Here is a 26,122-nt window from a genome sequence, read left to right as displayed (position 1 = left end):
CATTTTTGAGGTAATTATAAGGCACCAGCATAGCCAAAATGAACCCCAAAATGAGTGAAAATAAAAGCTGCAAACCAGGTTCAAATAAATCCTGTTATTTGCTAAAAAGATCTGTGTGGTTTCCTCCCACCCTTCCTCTCTCTGAAAATCATACATCAAAAGCAAGGCAACACCATAGATGTTATAGCTATCAAAGTAAATTGGTGCTGCATAGGCATATCTGATGCATTTGTTGCATCAGAAATAAATTTACTGCCTGTCTGTTTCTCTGTTGTGAAAATACCGTTCAATTTGTCTATACTGCCATATGGGACAAGCTATCTCTATTTCTATGGACATAATTAGGAATAAGACATAGCATCTGAAGGGCTCATGCCTTTGAAGAATGTGACAACTTCTGAATTAATAAAAAGGAGATAGGAAGGTTGCTTCGTACTCTTCCTCTCACTGTGGGGAGCTGAGCATGCTTTTTCTGACTGGCTGTTTAATTTGCTCACTTGTAACTATGGTTGTGTAAACCATTCAATACCCAGTCTGATATACTTTCTAACAAGCTGTTTAGCCATCCTATTAGTGATTAGAAAAGTTAACAGGTGATTGTATTGCTATGGACAGAAGGAAAAAAAACAACAAAAAAGTGGGAAATAACACACGGGAAATAAAACTGCATTAGAGTTGCTACCTGCACTCTGTCACTGCTTGAAAAAATATTTCAAGTAACAGTCAAGGCCTGAGGTATTGTGGGACTCACTGTGAGGTGACCCCTCCCAATTTCTGCTAAAGCACTGCACAGAAATCTGCTGCAGCCCAGCATTATGCAGCAAAGCTAATTGGTGACACCATCTGAAAACATTAGGTTTTTTAATCTGAAGACTAGCACAAAACAGAGATCTAACTGTAACCCTGATCAGCCACACTAGGGGTGGCCTACTGCTAGTTTCAAATCCCTGGGGTGCCAGTGGCATTGGTCTTTCTCCCAGTCCACTGAAGAAAGGGTAGCAGCTGAGCAGCAGAGTACCCTGAGATCCCCTCCTCCAGTGCAAGGCATGATTCAAACCGGTATATATACAAACTTTAATACAATCTATTTATCTATATATCTGTCTATCAATACACACACACACACACACACACACACACACACACACACTATAGGCACTTGAATTTCTAAATGAAACAAAAAGGCAAAAGGAATAACTAAGCTAATAATACTGGGTAACAATCAACAGTAAACAACCCAACATTCACATATTTCTTATTTGACTACAGCGTACTATACTTCACATTGATAACACAGCACTTCAAATACATGGATGACAATACCATGATGCTCACTGTGACAGTAAAATGCCTTTTGCAATCTCTCCAGTGGTCAGCAGGGTCTTCAGCTGGGTTTCCAGGCAGCAGCTGGTAGGGGACACAGTGCCCTCTGACTTGTCTGGTAGCTGACTGGCTTCTGATACCCTCAGACAGTGTTGTCCCACCCCTGGCACAAACTGTAACTCAAAGGCAACACAACAGAGAGCAACACAAAAACTACTGCACTTCCCAACTCCTCTTGGCCTTTCTATAGTCCTCCTCTCACCCCTCAGAGGGTTTCCTCTATCCAGCAGCTTCCCTGCATGATGCCCGGTACCCTCTTCCCCCATCTAACAGATGCCCTAAGCCACCATGGATTAACTCCCTCCAGTCTGGCCTTCCCCACGCAGGGCTCACAGGTTCCTTGTGGACAGCGTGCCTGTGGGACTCAGCCTGTCATGTCCTAAAGCCCCAGCTTGGTTCTTCAGGGCTAAGTGCTCCTGCATCTTCCAGAGGTCGTCTCATGAGCTCCAGCTGTCCCCCACAAGGGGTGGATCTGCCACTGCACAGCTCCCTCTCTTGTCATCCCACACACGCATTCTCGCTTAAAGGATCCCTCCCAGCCAATCAGGAGGCTGAGATTTTTTTGTGGGTTTGCTATTGTTTGCCAGCCTTTTACTGGGACTCCCCTCTTCTAAGATGTGTCCATTGAGGCAGGTTTTTATTTGCCCTTTGTCTGGAGTCCTCAGAGGTACAAAATTCACTGCTGTCTTTGGTGTCTTAGAAGCGGGGATCCTGGTTTTCTCTGATTTAGAAAAAAACCCCATTTGGGGCTTAAATTCATATTTCCCCATGATTAAAATGAAATACCACTCACACATATACATATATATATGTGTGAGTGGTGTTTCATTTTGATCACAGAAAAATATGGATTTGGGGTTACTTTTTTTAACCTGAAAATTGGGGATTTTTTTTTTAATCAGAGAAAACCAGGATCCCTGCTTAGAAGGGACAAACCTTCTAAGCCACAAGCCCTGCTGTGTCTCCAATGGAGCACTGTGTTCCAAAGTACGTGCACTTTAATGTTTGTTACGTAACCAATACATGTTGTCTAGTTGTCCAATCAAAGGCTTTGCAAGAGATGGCAGTCTCGTGGGACCCCTGTGTGGCTTGGGAACACAGCTATATCCATGCTGTGCTGCCACCTTGTAAAACTGCCTTTCACACTCTTCTGTCCTCCAACCCTATGGCCAACACTCCAGTGGTCCTTCTATCCTGAATCACAAAGAACCTTCTGCTCCTATCTGCCACTCAGTATGGGAATGGGTGCAAAAGGCCAAGTAATTTCTATTCATGTGGGAGTTCAAAATAAAATGAACAGACCCGGAGAGGAAAGGTGAAATGGCAGAAGGATGATATAAGAAGGGAGATGATGGCAGAAAAATGTTTATTTGTATAACTCTGCATAACTCAAGCAGAGAATATGCATCATCTTTTCTTGGCAGCTAACACCCTTGCCCAAGCTGTTTTGAAAACAGAGCTTGTTATATCAGGCCTTCAGTTGCCTCCACAATATTGAGTCCCAGTGCTCTATTACCCTCTATACATTAGATATGGACTACAAACTATGCTGAATGAACAAGACAAAAGTGTGAACATAAAAATAAGTGCTACTGAGTTTCTTAGATGGGGTGGTCAAAAGGGAAACTGAGTGGAGCAACTGCAGACACTGCCGTTGCAGGGGGAGCTGCAAAAAATAGTCTCTGCTGCAGCAAGCAATTGGCTGCATCACCACCACTGGGAGCCTATCAGATGGAGTTTCCCTGTGCAGCGCTGATGCCCTGCTATGCATCTGCTGGTTGTGTACGTGTGTGTGTGTGCACACACACGCTCATGTATGCACGGGCAGACTGCTACATTGAGGTTTACTTCTTGCAGAAAAGAGAAGTAAACCTCAACCCCCTGCAAATGTCCAAACTAAGAAACTACTTGAAATATCCTTCTAGTCTCCCATGCAAGATACAAAAGTTAATTCCAAATTTTTAAGCTAAAATCTTCAAATAATTTTAGATGCCTCTATTATGGGGAGGATCAGTTTGAGATACTTTGCAGGGATTGTGTATTCAGAAGGGCTAAACACCTATTTGCAGAGTACCAGGGCCCTCTACAGTGTCTCACTTTTGTAAAATTTAATTTGGTTGGTAGTTTTAAAATGGGAAGCTAATTGGAAGTGGGGAGTTTAAAAAGAGTGCTCTTAAAAGACACATTTTTTATCAATATGATGCCTAAAAAATCTGCCACATTTCTAAATTTATGTTTAAGTATATTAAATTACCTCCTATACATTTAGAAACAAGAACATATTCAGATTGTTACCTTTAAATAGAAGACAGTCATAGGAAGCTTAAATGTGTATATATGTATTAAAATTGATATAGAAACAATACAAAGATATTTAGCTTTGTACCAGCTCTGACGTGGTCATAGGAAGGTTAAAAAAGTTACACCAGCCTCCAGTTGATGTTCATCTTTTCCACAGCAAAAATTGAATCTGATCTTATGATGGGATTATTGGTTATAATATAAGGACAAATAAATTTTAAAATGGAATCACTTGGGAGTTATATAGTTCTAGTTTATGTTCCTAGCAGCCTGATAGACTTACCGTATTGAATGTACAATGGTGTACAGTAGTGTAACTGCAAGGGTGAGGAAGCGTGATGGGGGCAACTGGGCAAGATGCCAAACTTGGGGGGGTGGTAGGAAGAGTCTGCTGCTGGCAGCCACCTCTTTGTGTTTGCAGCCATGACACTAACTGGAATTTGCCCCTCCTCTTTGCTCCAGACACCTAGCTGTACCCCTACATAGCTATCTATCTATCTTACATATATATGTATGTATGTTTGTGTGTGTGCATGTATGTGTATGTGTATATATACACACACACACGCACATACACATACATATGTGTGTGTATGTGTATATATGTGGATATGCATATCTGTAATAACACAGTTATGTTGTTCAGAAAGGGGTTCTAATTCCTTTTAAATCCTTCAAAAGTAATCTACTTAATACTACACTTTTTAGACATCATTTTGGTATTGTACATTTTCTCACTTCTGCAATCATTCTGTTTAGGGCAGGTATGAGATTAGTCCGTCTGTGACCACAACATGACTAACACAACCCACATATAACAGAAAGAATCAACTTCAATATTTTGAGGGAAACACCTTTCTTGTGTTTTGAACCATACTTTTAATAGTACCAAAACATATATCCAGATATTTCTGAGGACAGAATTTCTAATTGGCAAAGTGTTTTGAGATTTTTAGAACTTAACCTTTGTTTTCAAACAAATTCTCGCTCCTCCAGCCCTCCCACACACACACACACTTACCCCCAAATTCTAACTTTTCCACAAAGTTACATTTCAATAAAAATACTTTTGCATTGCTCAGAATATTTCAATATCATTTATTGTATACTATATTTTATATAAATGTATTCTACAAAAAGTCATTACATTTTTTTTAAAAAGGAAAAAAAAATCAACATGGCTCTTTCCAAAACTATTCAGACATTTGAATTTTATGGGAAATATTTTGTGCAGTAGTACTGATCATACATGTATATTCTGATCTTAGCTTCCTATTCTATTGATCTGAAATATTATTGGGCCCAGTTTTCAATTGGTGTAAATCTATGCCATTTTTCATGAATTGAGGCGCTAGTTCAACAAATTAATACAATGCTAGGGATGAATTTAAGTTTAGGTGCTTGACTATAATATTTGCTTTTAAGAAGCATGTAAATTAAGTGGTACAGGAAGACCAACAAAATAGCCTGGATGATTCAAGTATTTTCACGTTGTCTAATTAAATGAGATTAGAAAGCAAAAAAAATTCTATATTTTAACTAAAGCTGAGAGGCACATTATGATAATAAAAGACTGATAAATGCAAGAGAGCAGAAAGTAATTAGTAAATTCTACAATTGCTGAATATATTAAAAGATGACTTACAATATTATACAAAGAAGAGACCCTCCAGCAAATCAAAATACCATTAATAGGGAATTATCCCATTTCTGTACAATAATTTGTCTACTTATACAAAGAGAAAACTTTGAGGACATGAGACTCACTAGTTTCCAAGTTCTTGATCTTGCAGCAAGGTCTACAAGCAAAGTCTGCTGCACAGCATCAAACTATATTAACTTTAAGAGTTGCCTGTCTAGAACTCATTGCAAGATCAGGACCCAGTAAGATACTCTGCATCCTAAACATAATATTCTTTGGAACAGATTCTGGGTTTTTTTTGGGACTCTGGGTGCAATGCAAATACTTTAATCGCCAGTGGGAGCTCCTGAAAGCATTGTACCTGTAGCAAACCCAATGGCTCAAACAAATGTTGCATTTATCCTAGAATAAATCATTTTATCCCAGGACAAAGCCCATATCCATTGGCCTTGGATAAATAAAAAAAAGTGTCCCAAATAAGAGGTAGTAACAGTTTATCCTGGGATATTGCAAAGTACATCTGTACAGTTATCTTGAGATGGAATCAATGGCAGAAAAGCATTGCATTCACTGCTCACTAAACCCTAGTTAGAAGGGTGATGTGTGTACATGTCAATCAAGGAATATTTGTATTTTGTACAAGTCCAGAAACTACTTATCCAGGGACAAATGCAACAGCTGTTCCTAGCCACTGATTTCTAGGGCATGTTCAGACAAGTGTGGACGTGTAGTATGTACTGCTACAGTGCCATATACCGCATGTGCCGCACATGCAGGCACTCCCTGTGCTGCTACTTTGCAGTGTCGGGGGAGGAGAAAGTTTGACCCCAGGAGATCCTGGGGTCACAATACCTGTGCATGTGGCAGCAGCGTGTGTTGCCCGCAACTGGAGCCTGGCTGACCAGGGCCACACTCCAGTTGTTAGGCAGGCTCCATGTTGCAGGACTGATACAACTGCAGCTCCCAGAGGCCCCTGGACCCCAGGTAAGGTTGCTAGGGTCAGCACAGTTGCTGGCCCCAGCCTTCCCTACCCCACCCAGGGTAACATGCTGCATGCCAGAGCATGTGTGGCATGGGAGTTCCCCAGAGACAAGTATCAGTGGCACACCTTGTGCTGCTGCTGTCTGTCCCCAAGGCAACGCACATTCCCATTCATGGGGATACACCCCTGGAGTGAAATGTGAGCTGCTTGTATACCCTTTAAAAGGGGGTTAGCAGATGATGGGGTAAGGACAAGTTATTAGTAGCTTTACCTCTTGTGGAGCCATACTAAAGCATTCCATTCCTGCTCTGGAGGCTACACGCTGAAACAGATGTGATACAGCTGCCTTAGTAAATGCCATAGATGCATGGCGTTAAGCTCTCCAGGATGTCCAGCATTAAACCAAGGGACCCACATTATATCTGCTTTGGGGTGTAATGCGCATAACATGCTTTACTGTGGAACTCCCTAGTAAGCTTCTTTGATGGTGCAGATATGCCCTTCCTGTCCATTTGGATGGGGCAGTCTGGTACCTTGCACCACCTGTATGAAATCCATGTATTCTCTAAGTGCTAGGACCAGAAGCACATCCAACCTCTGTAGGTATGCACCATGGGTGAAGCAGACTCCTTCAATTCTCCTGTCCACATCATGAAGCAGGAACTCAATTTAGGCTACAGGGACCCAACTAAAACCAGAAACTAAGCATGCCTAAATATATGACTATAATGCCCTTAGCTTTATCAATAAGCCTGCATCGTTCATTTTGAAGCACTGGGAAAGTTCAGATTCAGATCAAGATTACAGCTTAACCTTTCCTACTAAACAAGCCTAACATGTAATGGTATTCAATTGCCTCTTTAAACTTATCAGGATCCTCTGTACTTTATGTTCTTTCCGAGCAAGCAATTTCATAACATGACATACATGTCTTCATTCATTAAAAACTTAAAACTCTCCAAAGAAACCATATCACTGGATGTTGGTGGTAGGCAGGTGTTTTGAACAGAATTTAGATAATCTCTTTCATGCATGTTTGGCAACTCACAAAGCCTTTGTTTAGCTTCCCCTTTAACATCCTTCTTTTTCTCTTGCACTCTTTCCTCCTCAATGATGCACTCTTGCTCTTCACATTCCATCTTTGCTTGGACCATTGCATTCTCCGTTTTGTCAAACCATTCCTGGAAGAATGCAATGTTGATGTTAACACATTCTCTAATTTTGCTAAAAATGAACACTGACCCTGACTATTCCTTTAGTCATGGCTTTTTCCTAGAACCAACCACACTAGGGAAGTTGGTAAGAAGCCAATAGAAGACACAAAATAAAAAATAAAACAAAAAACACACACATTAAGAAAGTGTCTAGAAGATTACCAGAGGGCACCCTCAATGCTGTTTGTGTTATTATCTAGCATTTTCAGGGAATGTTGTTTTCAAGGGAACTTAACTACATGAAATACCTTTTCCTGTTTTTCCTTAGGATTTTGAAGGGCTTTAAAAGCCAAGCCTAGACCTAATCAAAATGTCGGGTAAAGTATCATATAAATAGTAACTGAGATGAAAGTTGTAGAACCAAGAAATGTTCAAAGACTATGGATTCATTTTATAAATGTTATATGTATTTCCATAGGTTTGTAAGTAACTGTATTCCTCACTTAAGGATTAAAAAAAGAGGCATCTTCAGCAAATAAATACAATGCAGGATAATTCATGTAAATCTCCAATGGTGAAACTTTGATATCAAGGTAGTGGGCAGATTCATAAGAATACAAGTACCAAGTTTTCTCCCTGTAAACAACATATATTCCAACAGAGAAGCACAATGCTGTTTTTCTCACAGGCTAGTCTCTTTTGATATGAGGATTTATTGTTTTCTTAGCAAAATGTATATTAAAGGACTGGAGGCTTTAATGGACATTGACAGTGTTATGTCAGAAAGCCTTAACAAATGTGGTGGCTAGAGAGGCTGGAGATCTGGAAAGAGTGATTTGGTGCACAGTGATTTGATGTGGCTGCTACTGAGCTGCATTTCATGACTAATGTTGCCTCATCCTTATCTTGAACTGCCCTTATCTTTTCCCATATGGTATGTATTGCCTTCAATTGCAAGCTTCTTCAGACAGTTCCTGACAGTTTGAATAGGGCTAAGTATTGTTGGTCTTTGATCAGGGCCCTTGGGTGTTAACATAGAGTGAAAATAATCATAGTTCTTCTGTAAGACCAGATGGTCAAGAAGTGGAAAGAGAAATGGTGCTTCTGGATCAGAGGTTACTTTAAACCTCCACAGACACCACAAAAATAGGTAGCATATTTTTTCAAATGATTACATGGTTGAACAGCTGTGTTTGAATTAAAATTGGCCAGAGAGGTCAAGGATGTTTTACCTGTAAATTTCCATTGTGATCAGTGAAGAGGTCAGTAAATATATATTTTGGATCTGGTATCACTGGCATGATTGACTTCTGAAATCTGTAAAGAGAAAAAACTTTACTAAATGTTCCATCCATTGAAAGGAGGATGACTTACTCCAAAAATGAACTTTGTTTAGAAAGACAATTCATACTGCAGCACTATAGTATAAAAAGCGTCTTTTATCTTTGATGAATCATATTCAGTATCATTGTTTTTAAGAGCATTCACCCTAAAATCTGTGTATAAGCTTCTCTCCTGTGAATGAATTCTGCAGTGTGCAACAGAGTGAGGGATGCCATCAGCTTAGAACAGTGGTTCTCAACCTTCTTTTGTACCAGGACCCATTTGTAAACATTGCTGGCTAGTCCTGACCCAAGTAAATAGTTTAAGTAGAAAACAGTCCCTTGACTTTGCTGGTGCCCTTCACTCCTGACCTCTGCCCCCTGCCTCCAGGCCCCAGCCTCCCAGTATGTGGTATGGGAGTGGTGTAGGGTATGAGGGGCCCCAAGCAGCCTCTTGCAGAACTTTTCCAGCCTGCAGTGGAAAACCCATGTTCCCTACATTTTTCTCCTTTAAAAGAGAATTCACTTTTAACGTTTGTTTGTGACCCTTTCATATATTCTTGCCACTCACTTTTGGGTTGCAACCCTCAGGTTGAGAAATGCTGGCTTACGACTGATTTCTGGCATATTTATCCAAGACGCATCACAGCAAAATGCATTATATACCAGTTTCCTCTAAACTCTGAAGAATTGTCCCCCAAGGGATGAAATACTAGCCGGAAATTACCACATCAGGGCACAGTATGGCTATTCTGGTGTGCAAGAAGCAGCCTTACATTGGCTTGGTGCTTGTTACAAAACTTAGGCCCTTTTCTGTTCTTCAGACTGGTGAAAACCTGGGTGTGCAACTTGAGTTGGGATTATAGTAACACATATCTTCATCTGTGGTATTGTAGCATGAGTTTTTCAAAAGAAAAACAACTAATTCTCTTGGTTTTTTTCAGTTTTTATTGTAGATAAAATGATGTGCCAAGCTATAAAACCAAAAATCTTGCTGATATCTTGTATTTGCTGACTGTGCTTATCAATCTACTTTAGCCTAATGCAACAATGATTATTGGTTCTTTGATCACATACAGTTTCTGAAAATGGCACTTGAAAGTGTGACTGGCTTGCTGGGCTTTGCCCAGCTCTCCGGGCTTAGGAGACCGTGAATGCGTTGGTGGGGCAAAACCCACCAATCAGAGACAGGCAGGGGAAGAGCCAGGAGGAGAGTCCGCTCCCCCTCTACTCCAAAGTGGAGGCAGGAGTGGACTTAATTAGGAAGTTGCAGCCCCACAAATTGGTTCATTTTCAATTTGGAGCAGAGCCCCAGAAGGGGATATAAGCAGCTGTGTGCCAAGTGTCAAAGATCAAAGTCTTTGATTTCAAATGCTGATGGCAAAAGGTCAGGTGACAAAAGGTCAGAGGCTAACACAACAAACTCTGTGGTTGTAATTTATGCCTCTGTATTAACAGTGCTGCATATACACACCTCTATCTGTGTCTCATTTCAAATTACTTGAGTTCTCATACAAGAGAGAAAAACTGACAGCCCAGCACAAAAGATAAAGTACCTATAGTAACGAGATTAGCTGACTTTAGTGAAGTTGTAAAATTAAATATACTATGTGCACCATCCTGTGACCAAACAGAACCAGTACCACCCAAATAAAAATAACCCTCCTTTTTTTTATGAAACCTGAGCAAACAAAGAAAGCACAAGTGCCAACTCGTTAATTATTTATGATTGGCGTATAGTAATTGGTCACCTGTCAGATAAAACTTTGAAGGAACTTCTGCCCAAAGCTGAGAGAGAGCAGAGAACGGAGAACTGTGTATACACTCAAGAAAAACAGATTGTGCACAACAAATGTTATCTCTTCTGCCTACGTTTTTTTTTTTTTTTGGCGTACCCCATCTCGTCTTACCAGTCCATTTATCTCTTTATCTTTGACGTTATCTTTCTTATCAAGAGCTCTTAGTAATCTGCAGACTGCAACAGCTTATATGAATCGCTCGGAAGCAACTGTTTTACCCACCCTGTAAATGCTGGGTAACATGATATCTGCATGCTGTAACTGAATAAATCAATCAGCTCCTCTGCCTATGCTGCAAGCCATCAGAAGCGTAAGTAAAATAAATCTTTTGTGAAACCATTACTCTGTGTTTAAATCATACTGACTCCTGCTCGCCGTTATCACCCACCTGCCTGGTCATAAATCCCCCTCCTCGCGCCAAGCCGGTCGTGCCGACCCAGGCTCGCAGGTCAAGGTTGCACCGGCGTTAGGGGTGCGACACCAAGTACAAGGCACAGTCAGTAAGGGATAAAGAAGAAGGAAGGGTCGTGGGACCAAGACCTGGAAGAGCTTCCCAGCAGGCATATCCAGCTGCCCAGAAGAGCCGGAAAGATTCTGCCACCAGACAAAAGCGGTAGGCGGTGCAGGCATCGCTGTACAGAGGGTCCGCAAGGGACTGGGACCCTGTGAGCTGCAGCAAGGCAGCTTGGGTCTCCAACCCTGGCACAAAGCCAGGCTGTAATGCAGGTGTCGCTGCATGGAGGGTCCACGAGGGACTGAGATCCTAGGAGCCACAGTGAGGCAGCTTGGGTCTCCAATCACATCATGAGGCTGGGCACGGGAGCCAGCACTACTGGCCTGGAGATGGAGGAGCCAGGTGGTCTGGGACCCATTCCCTGCAGTGGGTCCACAAGGGCCCCAGGAATGGAGTGGTTCCCAAGCACAATGAACAGCATTCAGAGTGGCGCAGCCCTGGGTATACATGAGGCAGCCCAGGCCCGCAACTTCCCCTGAGAAGGACTGGGCCACTGGGATGCATGAGCGAGTCATGCCACTCCCCTGAGGCCTGGACTAAGCCCTCCCTGGAGAAACTTTTGCCAAGCCAGGGAGCTTATGACCACTGCCCCACCCAGCACCTTGGGACACATGGGTTAGTGGGGAAACGGGTGTCCCACCAGGGAAGAGGCAGGAGGAAGAGATGCGCTAGAGGAGAGGAACCACTAGAGAACTGCATGTTGTATTGTAGAGTGTTTATTGATTATTTGATATACATTGTGCATTTTGGAGTGTTTATTAACTGTTAACTGTATGCTTGATATTTTAAAGTGCCATTTATTGTTGTACTTACTTGTTCATATTGTTAGGAACTATAATACTTAACTGTTTATATTTAGGTGTGTATATAATTATAATCATATGCATTTATAACCTGCAAATATTCGCTTTAGTTCACTACCTTTTTATAAACATATATTAAACGTATATCTGTTTAAAACATTGCTTTCTGTTCCCCCTCTATTAAGACATGATAGGTAGGAGGGAGCTACAAGTAAATTACAGTTTCCACCCCCAGCACATGTACCCTGCTGGCTTTCCCCTTCTACTGGTGAGGGGGAAGACTCACTTTGGGGATACCCAGGTTACAAAAGTGACACAAAGAAGTAAAGACTGGCTTTGAAGCAAGGCAAAAAGGCATTGGCTTTTTAATGGTTTAAAAAGGTCAAATCCAAAGCTAGATAGGCCTTGTAAGACTATAAAGGTCCCTCAGCACTACCACAATCATTCTGTTTATACTTGTAAATGAAAGGAAACCACTTGGAGAAGTAATTTCATGGCATAGCAGCCCTTAAAGCCCTGCTTAAGTTGTTGACCACCCAATTTTCTGTAGTCACAAAATCTGACTTCCTTGTCACATATGTATTTGAAAGCTAAATACTTTGATCCTGACATCAGCTGCAGCATTTATTACATTGTGTTGTATTGTGTTGCATTGTCTTCCATTGTATTTCATTACATTAATGAAAATATTTATGACAAGCAAATGTATGCTTACCTTTGCCATTTGCACAGAAAAATCAGGAGGATGAATATTATGAGAAAGATCACCAGAAAAAATATTAAGAGGATTATGGCATCTGACAAACGTTTTATATCATCAGCACATGAACCTAGGAATAATCGCAGAAATACTTGTTGAAAAAAACTTTCTTATCAATTTAAGAAGCAAACATTCTATACAATAGCGATGTTAAGGAAGAGAGAAGTACAGTTTAAACAGAAAGTGAAAATCACTATTCCTTAAACTATGCAATAACATGCTATACTTTTTTGCTATCTATCATAATTGACTTCCTTTTAATTGACATGGGGAGAAGGTGGGGCTTGAATTATGAGCAGAAATCCTGGTTTTCTACACACATGCGCACGCGCGCACACGCACGTATGTATGTATGTATGTATGTATTACTGGTGTTTCATTTTAATCATAGAAAAATGTGGATTTTAGGTTACTTTTTTAACTCCAAAACTGGGGATTTTTTGTTTTATCAAAGAAAACCAGGATCCCTGATTATGTGAATTTATACTGATTAATCTGAGACCAAAAGAAGAAATGGCACTTTTAGGGTAAGTGCTGCTTAGGTGTCATTTTAAGTGCCAAAGTCACTAATCAGTATCCTATTAACCTCCATGAAACATTTTAAATTCCATTCAGGCTCTTAGTTTCCATTGGTTTTGTGTAAGTACCCAGCACCTCTGCCTAGTCTAAAAAGCTCTCTGCAGTCCCTTGTGCACCAACTTATCCTTCCAAGTATGCTCAAAAGGGTTTGTAAGATGGCCACCAAAGCATTTAACATCACTTTCATGCCTTTCTCATCCAGCTGCTCTGGGAAAAGTACAAATTCTACATAAGTCTTTGATTGCATGAGCAGGAAAAGGGCAAATTGAAATGGCTGGTTGACATCAAATACTGCATGTGAAAGGCAAGGAGTAGAGGTATTGCCTTCTTGTTCACTACCCTAGTGATTAATAATTTGCCCAGAAAGCAAGAGATCTAGATTTTAGGCCCCCTAACTCAGAGAGGCTTGAAATACACTCACGTATCTCTCTTCCCAGTACAATGCCTTAACTACCAGGGCACTGTGTGGTGCCATAGGATTTGAGTTGTGGGGCTCAATGAGAGACTTAATCTCTTTAGAGGTGTAATAGTCAGGGTTTGAATTATGGGGGAGCTCAGGAGGGCTGAGCCCCCCCATAAGAGATGAGCCCCCTGTAAAATTTGAAAATCATAACCTGGGGAGAGCTTCAGTTTTATTAGGGCATTGTAATTGGCAGCCTATTTTTTTGTAGCCCCCCCTTCCCGGCCCCCCAAGAGTCTAACTGTAATTTGTACCCTGGTAACAGTATTCGTTCACTTGAGGGACATCCCTAAGTTTGAGGTAAGCATCAAGCTAGATTAGAAGCACTTCAGAGGATTTGGGCAAACACCAGGAAATCAGTAGGAATGTCCAATAATATAATGTTGTCTGGCTTTGAGCCCTCTACTTCGAAGAAGACATAGGGTTTTGCTAGAGGTGAAGTTCCTGATGTGTGTACAAATAACAGTTGCCACTGAAAGTTCCTGTTTCTCATTTTCTTGGCAAGAAGTGGGGGTTGGGGTGGATAGTGGGATGCTCCTGACAGATCTAGCCAGATACTTGGTTTGTTACAGTTTATGCCCCAGAAGAGTTGTATGTTGACACAATCTAGACAGCAAGTGCTGGTGCAGAAGGCTCTTCCTCTGTGCTCTAACCTACTCAGACATAATACTGGTAAGCTGTAAGTGGTACAGACTGCTTGTTATTTTGTAGATGGAACATGAAATGCTGATTTTTAATTTATATTTTCTCAAATGTGATATGATTACTTGGGAGAAATCCTCTCTAGCTATACGGACCACTACAACTCTCTCTAATGAGAATTCTGGTGGGACGTTTTCCATGAAGTTTAAGGGATTGAGCTTCTAACTCTCTAAACATAACTTGGATTTAACCTTCTAAATATGGTGAGTAAAACCCATCTGCTTTCTTAGACTTTGGAGAATGGTTCCTAAGCATTAAGGGCTTTCAAACTTAATTGCTGATGGTTATCTCAATCTTATTTTGATTACAGGTTCTTGAGCAATTCTCTTCTATTTTAGTCTATCATGATCTTTTACTATTACCCAAATGATTATGGTAAATATATTCACTCTTATGAAAGTTTCCAGAGTTATGGATTGGTATTTTTCACTAATAACTCAACATACATAATTAACTTATGTTATGTATTATATGCATTATATTATTATGCTTTATATGCTGCCCCCACCCCCAACAAGGCTGAAGATGGCATATATAGCTTATAATAGAGCTTACACTAAAAAACAGATAAATCATGAAGACAGAATAAAAAATATTTAAATAAAATATGCAAATAAAACGCCTGCCCAAGTAATAAGATCTTACAGTATGTCCAGAGTGCGTCAATGTGCCTCAGACAATATTAATAAACACTATGGAGTAGAAGCATCACATATCTAAGAGTTTGCAAGTAAGAAGTCAAAGCTGTGAGAGAAAAGACAAAGTGGTATCTCAACTGAAACATTATAACATACAGTGCGGAGGGCTATGAGAGCTCAGAGACAGACATAGCATCTTTTCCATGACTGAAAAATTGTATTTAAGAGCATTTTGTAAATCTGTGGGCCTAGCTGCATAAGACATTTACTGTGGAGTTGCCTAATTAGCACCTAATCAGCATCTGTGTGAATGGCCCTATTAGGCCACAGGAAACTAATAAAATCTTCAGCAGGTTAGTACTTGTAAATATGATTACTATCTGGCTGCAGAGTTTTTTTGTGTGTGTGCAGCAATGCATGTACAAATGCTGACCTGGCTGGCTGGGGTATGAGAGTGCTTCAGTGTGGAGGCTGCCTACCAGCTAGCCCCACTCTGAAGTACCCTTGTGCCCCATCCCCCTCTGCAACACAGTGCAGCACGCAGCCCCTCTGTAGCACGCAGCCCCTCTGCAGCATGGTGAGCCAGGTTGTAGCAGCCCCAAGCTGGCAGACTGACCCCCTGGGCTTTCTGCCAGCTGCAGCTACTTTGACCTGGCAAAATGTGCTGCAGTCCTGGGTCCACATGGAAAGGTAGCGCCTGGGAGCAATAAACTCTGTTCTGGAGTTTATTGCTTTGCATTAATATGTGCATGCAGATGCACCCAGAATTTTGTAAATTAGCACAAACCAGTTTGGCTATCATTCTAAAATCAGAATGACTGGCATTCTAGAATAGTGACCAGCTTCCCCAGTTATGTCTGTCATAACCTTGTAACACAGTGAGAAGAGCATTGTCATTTACAATAGCGTAATGAAGAGGGTTGGGGTGGGAGAGTGACTGACCTGCTGAACTGCCAGCATTATTGCTACTGCATTGGCAGCAGTGCGGTCACCAATGCTGCACCTCATGCGGCTGCTGCCCAGGGTGCTCAAATGTCCTGTTAATGCTCTGTTCACTTGGGATCACAGAATGTTACTGTAATAGACTTTTAAAAAATCTTTCAAAATGTATTTTTCATGGGTCAAGCATGTGCTTGTAGGAGACACTTAGGAAAATACAGAGTAGAGTATAAGTTATTTTAGTATACCACTTTACAATGAATCCCCCAACCTTACTTCCTCAGTTAACTATTTCAACTGAAAATATGAAATGCAGCAAGACTTTACCTAACATTTTACCATTACTCCAAAATGTTACAGCTCCCCATTCACTGGCATAATGAACTACATTGCAGGTGGGATATAGCCTTTCCAGTCTGACCCGAAAAGAGTAGCACTTCTCTGGATCAAATCCTTGATCTTCAAGACTACAACACGGAGATTTTCTAGACTTCAGAGGAAGATATGTGATAATTAATTATGGCTGCCAATATATTTTTATCTTTGAGCAGTGATTCTCAAATGAGGTGCACAAGATCTTTTTAAGATGCTACTTAATATTAGCATGGTTAGGTGTACCAACATCCCAGTACCTCATGCTCCATATAGGAAGCCATAAGATGTGGCACTATATCACCCATAGCCACGCACTACAGCGACATAACATTCCTCAGTGTCTACACATGACCAGCAGCTACTTCACGACAGCAGCGCACCTCCCATTATAGTGTACTGCTACGGCAAAGCAGCTGCTAAAAATAAACTGTGCATATGGTGCAGTAACAATGTCACCATTGGGCAACATGGAGATGCACACAGTGTCAAAAAATGTTCTGACCTGTTTTGGTCTTTCTGAGTTCTTTCTGGCAGAAGAACTGCTCTGTTATTTTTCCATAGTCAAAAGATGATTTAAATTAGTTTTTTAAATGGGGTGTTATTAAACTGAGGAACATTACAGCAGAGTCTAAAAATACTGAGAACTGCTGCCTTTGAGTATTGCACTATGCCATTGCCATAGCAAAAGTAACACACAATACCACTGTCCTGCTCTTCCCTTTAATTTTGGGGAAATCTGCCCACTGGATGAATCTTCTTAGTTCAGACCAATCAAATACTGAATAATTTTGTAGGTAGGACTGTTTCATGTGACATACATATGTAATAATTTTTAACTGAAGTTAGCAATAAACACAATTACTTTTGATATAAAAAGGTCATGCAAGTTATGTATGAATCCAGGAAGAAACAATTCAATTAAATAACATGAAGACTTGGTAAATATTTAGATAAATCAAATGTCTGGAGTACTGCTTTATTTCTTCCTTCACATATCTTATTTCTTGTGTCTCTTCCTTTCCTCTCCTATTTTCAGTTTTCTCCTTTCCACGTGTAGCTTCCCTCCTCTGAATGTTCAGCCTTTTTTCCTTATCTCTTTTCTTGTCTTGGGTGTATGCAGTCAATTCTGTCCTGCTGGCACCATGACCATTCTCTGAAATGCTGACCTGCACCACACAATGGAGCTTGAGGATTCTAGCAAATTATACTCTCTGTCAAGTGTGTGTTTATGGCATGGGATGGATCTGTTGAACAAAACAATGCTTCTTTTTCTTTGGAAGTGCTTCTCCCATCACTCACCTATGCCAAATGAGAATTATATGTTTTACCCACCTGCCACTCCATATCAAACTTGCTTCTGTATTGAAATTCAAGCTTCAGGCACCGCTTTAGCGTCTTTGGTTTGCTACAGGTGACAGTAACTCTATCGTCTTTCCAAAGGAAGGTTACATTTTCAGGTGGACTAGGTTTTACTGAAAAGAAAAACAGCTATAAAGTACATAATGGTCTCTCCAGATGAGTCACTGTATCCCAGTTCAGATTCTTGCCCTTCTCCCACAGTCTTCCTTGAAAACTTCGTTCATTCATTAATTCCTGGACAAGGAATCATTAGTATAAGTAGTTTTAAGGAAAAGAGAGGTAGCATTTGATGAGAGGGGATCTTAGTTTTTGCTTATGTAAAAAAATCCCGTTTTCAGTTCAAAAGTAACCCAAAATCCACATTTTTCTGTCATTTAAATGAAATGCCACTAATATACAGATATATATTAATAGTGTTTCATTTTAATCACAGAAAAATGTGGATTTGGAGTTATTTTTTTTAACTGAAAATTGGGGATTTTTTTTTAATAAGAGAAAAACAGGATCCCTGTTGGTGAGGTAGGCTGTAGTCTATGAAAATTCATGCCTATTTGAATAGGTTTTGCGGGTCTTTAAGAGAAGGCTGGATGGGCATCTGCCTGGGGTCACCTGATTCCAGCACTCTTTCCTGCCTAGGCAGGGGGTCAGACTCGATGATCTGTTGAGGTCCCTTCTGGTGCTAGCGTCTATAAATCTATGAAAAAGTTAGTCTATAAGGTACCACCCTGCCCTGCCTTATTTATGTCAGCTGAAGTTTATTTTTATTTTTTCTACATAAATATGTAGGCATGTGTATATATATATAAATGCATCAGTTAATACATGAAAGAGGATCATAAACTCACTAAAAAAATCAGTTTGTAGTTTTTTGTGGAAAAGTTCTTCACTTCCATTCTTATCCTTAATAGAGATGGCAAGGGATTGCTTCTCTGTCTTAAAAAGACATCCATCATTGTAACCTTGGTCCAGTAAATAGCTGGGGCATTGCTTCCAAGGGTCTTTGTTATATCTATAAGTAACAAAAGAAAATTAATGTAACTGTTGCTAAAATGAATTTATTCCTTTTTGACATTTTAACTTTTTAAAATGTTTCTCCCAAATGCTATCTGCATGGAAGAACTTTGAATTATGGCTGCAATTTTTCTGCCGGCATCCAAATCTCAAATCTTCTCACAATTTGAGATTATCATCTTTTTCATATTGCCTCTCCTATCAAGGGAAGTATGTACTCAAACAGATATGTTATATCTTCATTTTTTCCCTCAAGATGCTTTTTCCAACTCTCTACACCTAAACATGTTATCTCATATAACCAAAAAGAATTGAAGGAACTTTATCTCGGTCAATTTATCATTCAGCCAATGCAGTTATATATGTTACATTTACACTTACCAGTATAACAGCAACTGTTTACTTTGTAGCTTATAAAGAAAAGGGGGCTAAAGCCAGATGTATGCAAACTTAATCTTGTAATGCTGTCTTGAAATTAATATGAGAGGGGAAAAAGTACAGGTGTCATCATCTAAGGGGTTCACGTGTTATTAAGTATTCAGTTGATTTGTGGAAATGAATGTAGACTATGGAGGAAACATGAACAATTTTATGTATTGGGTGAATCAAATTAAATTTGCACGGCTGTTGGTTGTAGCCATGTTGTTCTAAGGACAACTGGTGTAGCCTATACTGAAAATTGAAAGTGATATTTAATTTGAGGCAGGCAAGCTTCTCTGGGTAGATGTGATATCTTTGATTAGACAAACTAAATAGTTGGAAAACATCCTCTGCAAGCTTTTGGGCACAAACATCTTTCTTCAGGCATTGGGAGACTCCGCTGTTGTTCTGAGTTTAACGAGGTAGAAAAGAGCTAGAAGTGTAACAAATCTGGGAAAATGTAAATAGATGGAAATTTGGAAGACAATGGATAGAGATGGCAGGGGGAATGCGTGAAGGAATCAAATGGTAAGCTTCAGTTTTAATCCTCAGAGGAAACTTACAAAACACCGTTAGTAGAAGAGCCTAGGAACTTCACTTCATAAATCTACTAGATACAAAAAATCATGGACTTAATATAGACATTGGATTTATAACACATTACAACCTGCCTGAGATCTGATTCACCAGGTACCTGCTTGAAACTTACCAGTTGCATTCCTTCACACATTTCCCCCTCACCTTCCCCGACCTCCCCTCCTATTTCTATTCACTGTCTTCCAAACATCCACCTTTTTACATTTTCACAGACTTCTTGTCACACTTTTAGCTTATTTTCTACCTTGGAGAACTCAAAACAATAGCCAAGTCTCCCAATGTATGAAAAAGGGTTTGTGCCCAAACGTTTGTAAAATAACGTTTTTCCAAACTATTTACCTGGTTTAATAAAACATATCCCATCTACCCAAAGAACCTTGCCTGCCTCAAATTAAATATCACTTTCAATTTTCAGTATAGGCTACACCAGGGGTAGGCACGAGTACCAGAGTGTAGCACACAAAGATATTTTGCTTGGCATGTATGCCTCAGTGTGGATGGCAGGGAAGAGGGCTCTACAAGAAGAACTGGGCCCTTTGTGGCTCCCCTGGTACACCAACATCTTACAAGTTGAGGTTGTAGATGTTTTTAGCAGTCTGCCTAAAAAACACCGCTGAACTGTGGGCTACATCCATCTTGAACTGTCTAGCATGTCTCAAAATTACCAGGAAAATATTTATACAGAAGAAAAATAATATCTATTATCAGTACTTACTGATAAAGGAAAGTCACATTCTTGCCAGGAAAATTTTCAAGAGCGGCCCATGTCATCTGTATCCATTCATTATCAAAATTGACTATTGTAACATTGACAGAGACTTCCAGACCTGTCTCATTGAAAAGAAACAAAAGGATCATTTTCAACATCAGAAATCAAATGCCTCACCATGGACTGGGGTGGGCTCCAGACCATGCTGCCACCACTGTAAAGATCTAGGGCAAAGCTGTGACACACTGCCTACATGCCCCTGCCCAGAGCATGCAGGCTGCAGATCAAGGCTCTTCTCTGGCTCTGGGTTATGCTGTCACCATTGAAAGATCCCAGCCTGGCCCTGGAGCAGCTTCCCACTCTGCCTGCACCCTGTTGGTGTCACTGGGCATAACCCTAGGTAACTCAGAGGGATGGAAGACCACGAGTGTCGATGAAGCCCCTCTGCTCTAGGCCCAGGCAAGCCAGGGCGCCCCTCCCCCCCGGAACTTTGTAACCCTTTCTTTGAACTTTTGTAACCTCCTGTAATACTGGAAAACAGGATGAGTAGCAAGCAAGCTGAAACTTCCTAAAAACTGTTATCTGTAGAATGCAAGGGCACCGCTCAGAGAGAGAAGGGAGGAGGGAGAGGGGGGGACAGCTAGTGGAAAACTACTGCAGAAAATGACCAGGGTATAAATATACACTGTTGCAGGGCTAGGGGCGCGGGATTTGAGACCATACAGTCTCCCTGTGCCTTTTACTTGAGCTCAAATAAACTCTGTCTACTTCTCCCCCCAGTGTGTTTATTGGCGCGACGCACACTGGGCAATGAACCCAATTGTTCCCTCCCTCGGGCACCTTGTGCCGGCAACAGTTTTTGGCATCCAATGTGGGGCTCGAGGCTAACGTGAGAATCGAGACAAGTTAGAATGCTAGTAGCAGCAGTACAGGCTGGAGTCAGAGAAAGGCCACAAGAAGGTGGGAGAGGCAGAGGTATAAGGGATCGTGGGTGTGGGCGCCCTGGCCCACAAGAAAGACACCTGGGATGAAACCAGTGTGCCTTATGCCGGCAAGAGGGACACTGGAAGAATGAATGCCCAGAGAAAGGGAGAGACTGTACTCCTGTAATGGCAGTGGAAGGACAGGAGTAGGGGTGTCAGGGGAAATGGACCACCCCACCCTCAGAACCCCAAGTAAAAATGCGGGTGGAGAATGCAGAAATTGATTTTTGGTAGACTCCGGGGCAGCACGGACTGCTGTAAATCAACCTCTTCAACTTCCCATAGTGGACTCTCTCACCGTGGTAAGTGCTACAGGAAAAAAGACTCAGTGCCCAGTGTATGCTCCTGCAGAATGTGCTCTGGGAGACTGGGCTCTTTCTCACAAATTGGTCTACCTTCCAGATTCCCCAACACCCCTGCTAGGACAAGACCTGCTTTGTCAATTAGGTGCATCACTGCATTTTACCCAGGATAAAATAACCCTCACATTGCCCCCTGAAAATGCATGGATAATGACCCTCGTGATTGAACCCTTGGCTATGAATGCCCCCCCGGAGTGGAACCAGTGGGAAGAACAGGTATACCCTTTGGTGTGGGCAAGGGGGGTCCCCGGAAAGGCTATACATCAAACCCCCATTAATATCCAACTACTGCCTGGAAAAGGTCCGGTACGAATCAAGCAGTACCCAATCAAAAAGGATGCCAGAGAGGGACTGCAGGAGACTATAGACCGTTTCCTAAAGTACGGCATACTGCGAGAGTGTCAGTCAGCCTGGAACACTCCTATGTTGCCTGTACTAAAGCCTGATGGCACATATCGACTGGTGCAGGACCTAAGGGCAGTTAACGAATGGGTTAAAACTATTCATCCCCTCGTCCCAAGCCCGTATACCTTGCTGGCCTCCATAGGGGGGCAGTATACTCATTTCTCAGTTCTTGATTTGAAAGACGCTTTCTTTATGATTCCAGTTAACACACCCTCTCAGGAGATATTATCTTCTGAATGGTAGGACAAAAAAAGGGTTAAGAAACAACTTTGTTGGACAGTATTAGCCGAGGGATTTAAGAACTCTCCCACCCTTTTTGGCCAGTCCTTAGCTAAAGACTTGGAGGAGTGAAATAATGAGCGTGAAGTCCTCTTGTTACAATATGTGGATAATTTATTAATTGCTGCTGTAGATTTAATCTCTTGCCTTAATGCCACTGTAAGCCTCCTGAACTTTATTGGACTTCGAGAATATCGGGTGGCTCGAAATAAAGCTCAAATTGCTCTTCCTGAAGTACGATACCTGGGATTTCACATAAGACAGGGGGAGCGCCAGCTTTCAAGTAAACAAGAGAAACCTATATGTCAGGTTCCCACCCCAAGCAATCGTAAGCGGCTCAAGGCGTTTCTCAGCATGGCAGGTTTTTGCAAAATATGGATCCCTAAATTTGGACTATGGGCAAAACCACTATATGACTGTGTAAAAGGGGTAGACCATGACCCCTTTTATTGGACTCCAGAAGCTGACAAGGCATTTAAAATACTAAAAAGGAAACTAATGGAAGCCCCCACCCTGGGTTTACCGGACCTTTCTAAACCTTTCCAATTGTATGTGCATGAATGAAAAGGGATGGCTCTGGGAGTGCTTACTCAATTGTTGGGGGCATGGAAACGTCCCATTACTTATTTCTCCAAACAGCTTAATCCAGTTGCCAAGGGATGGCCAGCATGTTTACAAGCAGTTGCGGCAACTGCCCTAGTACTTGAGGAAGCTGAAAAGTTAACGCTGGGAGGAGTCGTGCAGGTGTATACATACCCCTTATATGGTCTAGGCTCTGCTAGACGCAAAAGGGGGTCTCTGGCTCACCCAGGCTCGGGTGGCTCGGTACCAAGCTAAGCTGTTGGAGAACCCTGAAGTGACTCTGCAAACCTGCCCTTCCCTCAACCCGGCTACTCTCATACCTGAAACGGAAGAACAAGAGCATGATTGTTTAGACATCATAGATGCACAGTACTCCAGCCATCCAGACCTACAGGATCAGCCACTTCTAAATGCTGATTGTGAGTGGTACACTGATGGCAGTAGCATTGTTGTAGAAGGGCAAAGGAGGCCAGGTTATGCTGTTGTGACCCTCTATGAAGTTGTTGAGGCCAAGGGTTTGCCCGCTGGAACATCTGCTCAACTTGCTGAACTGGTAGCTCTGACCTGGGTGCTAGAACTGTCAAAAGGGAAACGGGTCAACATCTATACCAACTCTACGTATGCTTTTGGAGTACTGCATGCTCATGCTGGCCTATGGAAACAAAGGGAACTGCTGACAGCACAAGGCTCCCCAGTGAAGTATGGACCCCAAATTCTCCAACTCCTGGAAGCTGTTCAACTTCCCTCGGCAGTGGCAGTAATGCACTGTAAGGTGCATCAGAAAGAGGATCAAGAGGTAGCCAGGGGTAACGCCCAGGCGGACAAAGAAGCTAAAAATGCTGCCACCCTGAGGACGCCGAGACCTGCTGACACCCATATGCATGCCCTCATTCCATCAGTGGGGGAGCTCCCGGATCCCCAGTACTCGTACAAATCAAACCCTCAAGCGTCATCTATCAAAGATCTGCCAGAAGGCCTCTCTGCAATGGTTTGATGCTTTGCCCCTTGCTCTGCTTCACATCCGTGCCCTCCCCAAGGGAAAATTAGGGCTTAGCCCCTTTGAAATTATGTTTGGAAGGTCATGGCCTATGAATGGGAAGCCGGTTCTAGCAGGGAAGTGGAAAATAAGATGTAATATTTTGTCATGGTATATGTACTCTCTGTCTGCTGTTCTTTCTTCTCTCCATAAGTACACTAAAGACTTGCAGCCTCTTCCGCTGGATGCTCCAGTCCACTCGTTATAGCCGGGAGATTCCGTGCTCGTTCGTACCTAAAAAAATGAGCCCCTCCAAGAGAAGCGGAAAGGAACTCACACTGTCCTACTAGTTTCCCACACAGCGGCAAAGGTCAACAGACACAAGAACTAAATTCATCACTCTCGTCTGAAACCAGTGCCTACTCCACCCACGAAACAGCGGACCGTCCAGCCCACCGACGACCTTGGACTAAAGTTGCTGTTTAAAAGGGGAAGTTTAGAATTAACAGTATGAATTCTAGTTTAAGTTTCAAAACTACTGTAACATTTTTCTTTTTTACTGTAGGCTTTCTTTTCCTGTTACCTTTTACTACATTCTCCTTACATGCAGGGTGGGAAGGGGACCCAGCAGACCTCGTTACAAACACAATGAAGCATTGAAGGTTACTTTTGCCTGTGAGTTTAACCTATCTAACTGTTGGATATGTTCCCAAATCCGTTATCACGCTGCAGGACTCCCATGACGAGCCATTCCTAGTAACTGGTCAAATACACTTAATTGCCTTTTATCTTCAGAATATGAGAAAACTCAGCCAAAACTTTGTTGAGTATTCTCAAAGGGGGGAGTTGTTGGTGTTACTGGGCATAACCCTAGGTAACTCAGAGGGATGGAAGACCACGAGTGTCGATGAAGCCCCTCTGCTCTAGGCCCAGGAGAGCTGCCCCCCCCCCCCGAACCTTTGTAACCCTTTCTTTGAACTTTTGTAACCTCCTGTAATACTGGAAAACAGGATGAGTAGCAAGCAAGCTGAAACTTCCTAAAAACTGTTATCTGTAGAATGCAAGGGCACCGCTCAGAGAGAGAAGGGAGGAGGGAAAGGGGGGGGGGCAGCTAGTGGAAAACTACTGCAGAAAATGACCAGGGTATAAATATACACTGTTGCAGGGCTAGGGGCGCGGGATTTGAGACCATACAGTCTCCCTGTGCCTTTTACTTGAGCTCAAATAAACTCTATCTACTTCTCCCCCCAGTGTGTTTATTGGCGCGACGCACACTGGGCAATGAACCCAATTGTTGCCTCCCTCAGGCACCTTGTGCCGGCAACAACCCTGCCAAAGCTGCTACATCTGGTCTCCATGGAAACCCCGATCCTACACTATCACAGTGTGGCTGATGCTGGGGTCTCCATACAGGCAGAGGCTGCTGGGAAATGGAGTTCACTGCCGGCCAGATCCAGCCTATTCCTGCCCCTGCCATAGACCCTTATTAAGAGATCATGTGTTCCATTTTAATTACTATTAGGAGCTGACAAAATAGTCAAGAATGGTAAAAGCAAGAATACAGCATAAAAGGACCTAGAGAACTTAGGAATGTGTGTAGACCATAAAAAAGGACAGTGAGTTTGGACAACAAAAAAATAATTAAATGAACGAAGAAAGGAATAGAAATGAAAAGCATAGCACCCATAGAAATAGGAGCTGAACCAAAGAGCTACAAGTTCTATATCACTTGGTGAATTGTAGTGAATCTCATTAGTATTTACTAAATTTAACGATATACTTATTTTATACAAGCATTCTAAGTCATTTAAAGTATTCTAACCTTTGTTTAAAAAAATCAAAGGCACATATTAGATTTCAACCCACAACACAGAAAGAGGTTAATAAAGAAACATGCCTCTCATAATATCGTCTATGAAGAGGTGAAGGTGATGATTTGGAGGCCATTTCTGCCTTAGAAGCTACAGTCGTCATATCACAATTCTAGTACAAGATGATTTGTAATAGTTAGGGTCTACAGAACTTGAGGTAGTTGGTGGCCAATTGCCCCCCATACCTCTGATTGGCCAAGGGGCCCTGATAGTCC

General features: G+C 41.8%; 1 protein-coding gene across 1 annotated transcript in view; it reads right to left on the bottom strand.

Annotated features, from left to right (window-relative positions):
- Positions 1-4,685: 4,685 nt before the first annotated feature.
- CRLF2 (cytokine receptor like factor 2) overlaps positions 4,686-26,122 on the bottom strand; it is a 36,559-nt gene continuing 15,122 nt past the window's right edge. The window contains exons 3-9 of the mRNA XM_090031664.1: positions 20,456-20,567; positions 18,558-18,721; positions 17,686-17,825; positions 16,306-16,468; positions 12,616-12,730; positions 8,695-8,779; positions 4,686-7,489 (exon numbers count right to left, since the gene is read on the bottom strand). Coding sequence (XP_089887790.1) covers positions 7,220-7,489; positions 8,695-8,779; positions 12,616-12,730; positions 16,306-16,468; positions 17,686-17,825; positions 18,558-18,721; positions 20,456-20,567 — 1,049 coding nt within the window. The 3' untranslated portion in view covers positions 4,686-7,219. The remainder of the gene's footprint in view (positions 7,490-8,694; positions 8,780-12,615; positions 12,731-16,305; positions 16,469-17,685; positions 17,826-18,557; positions 18,722-20,455; positions 20,568-26,122) is intronic.

The sequence above is a fragment of the Crocodylus siamensis genome, chromosome 1 (assembly GCF_052110815.1).
Source record: "Crocodylus siamensis isolate JL-2025a chromosome 1, ASM5211081v1, whole genome shotgun sequence".
Classification (NCBI taxonomy): Eukaryota; Metazoa; Chordata; order Crocodylia; family Crocodylidae; genus Crocodylus; species Crocodylus siamensis.
Note: the sequence above shows the minus strand (reverse complement) of the source record. Positions and strands in the feature narration are given on the sequence as shown.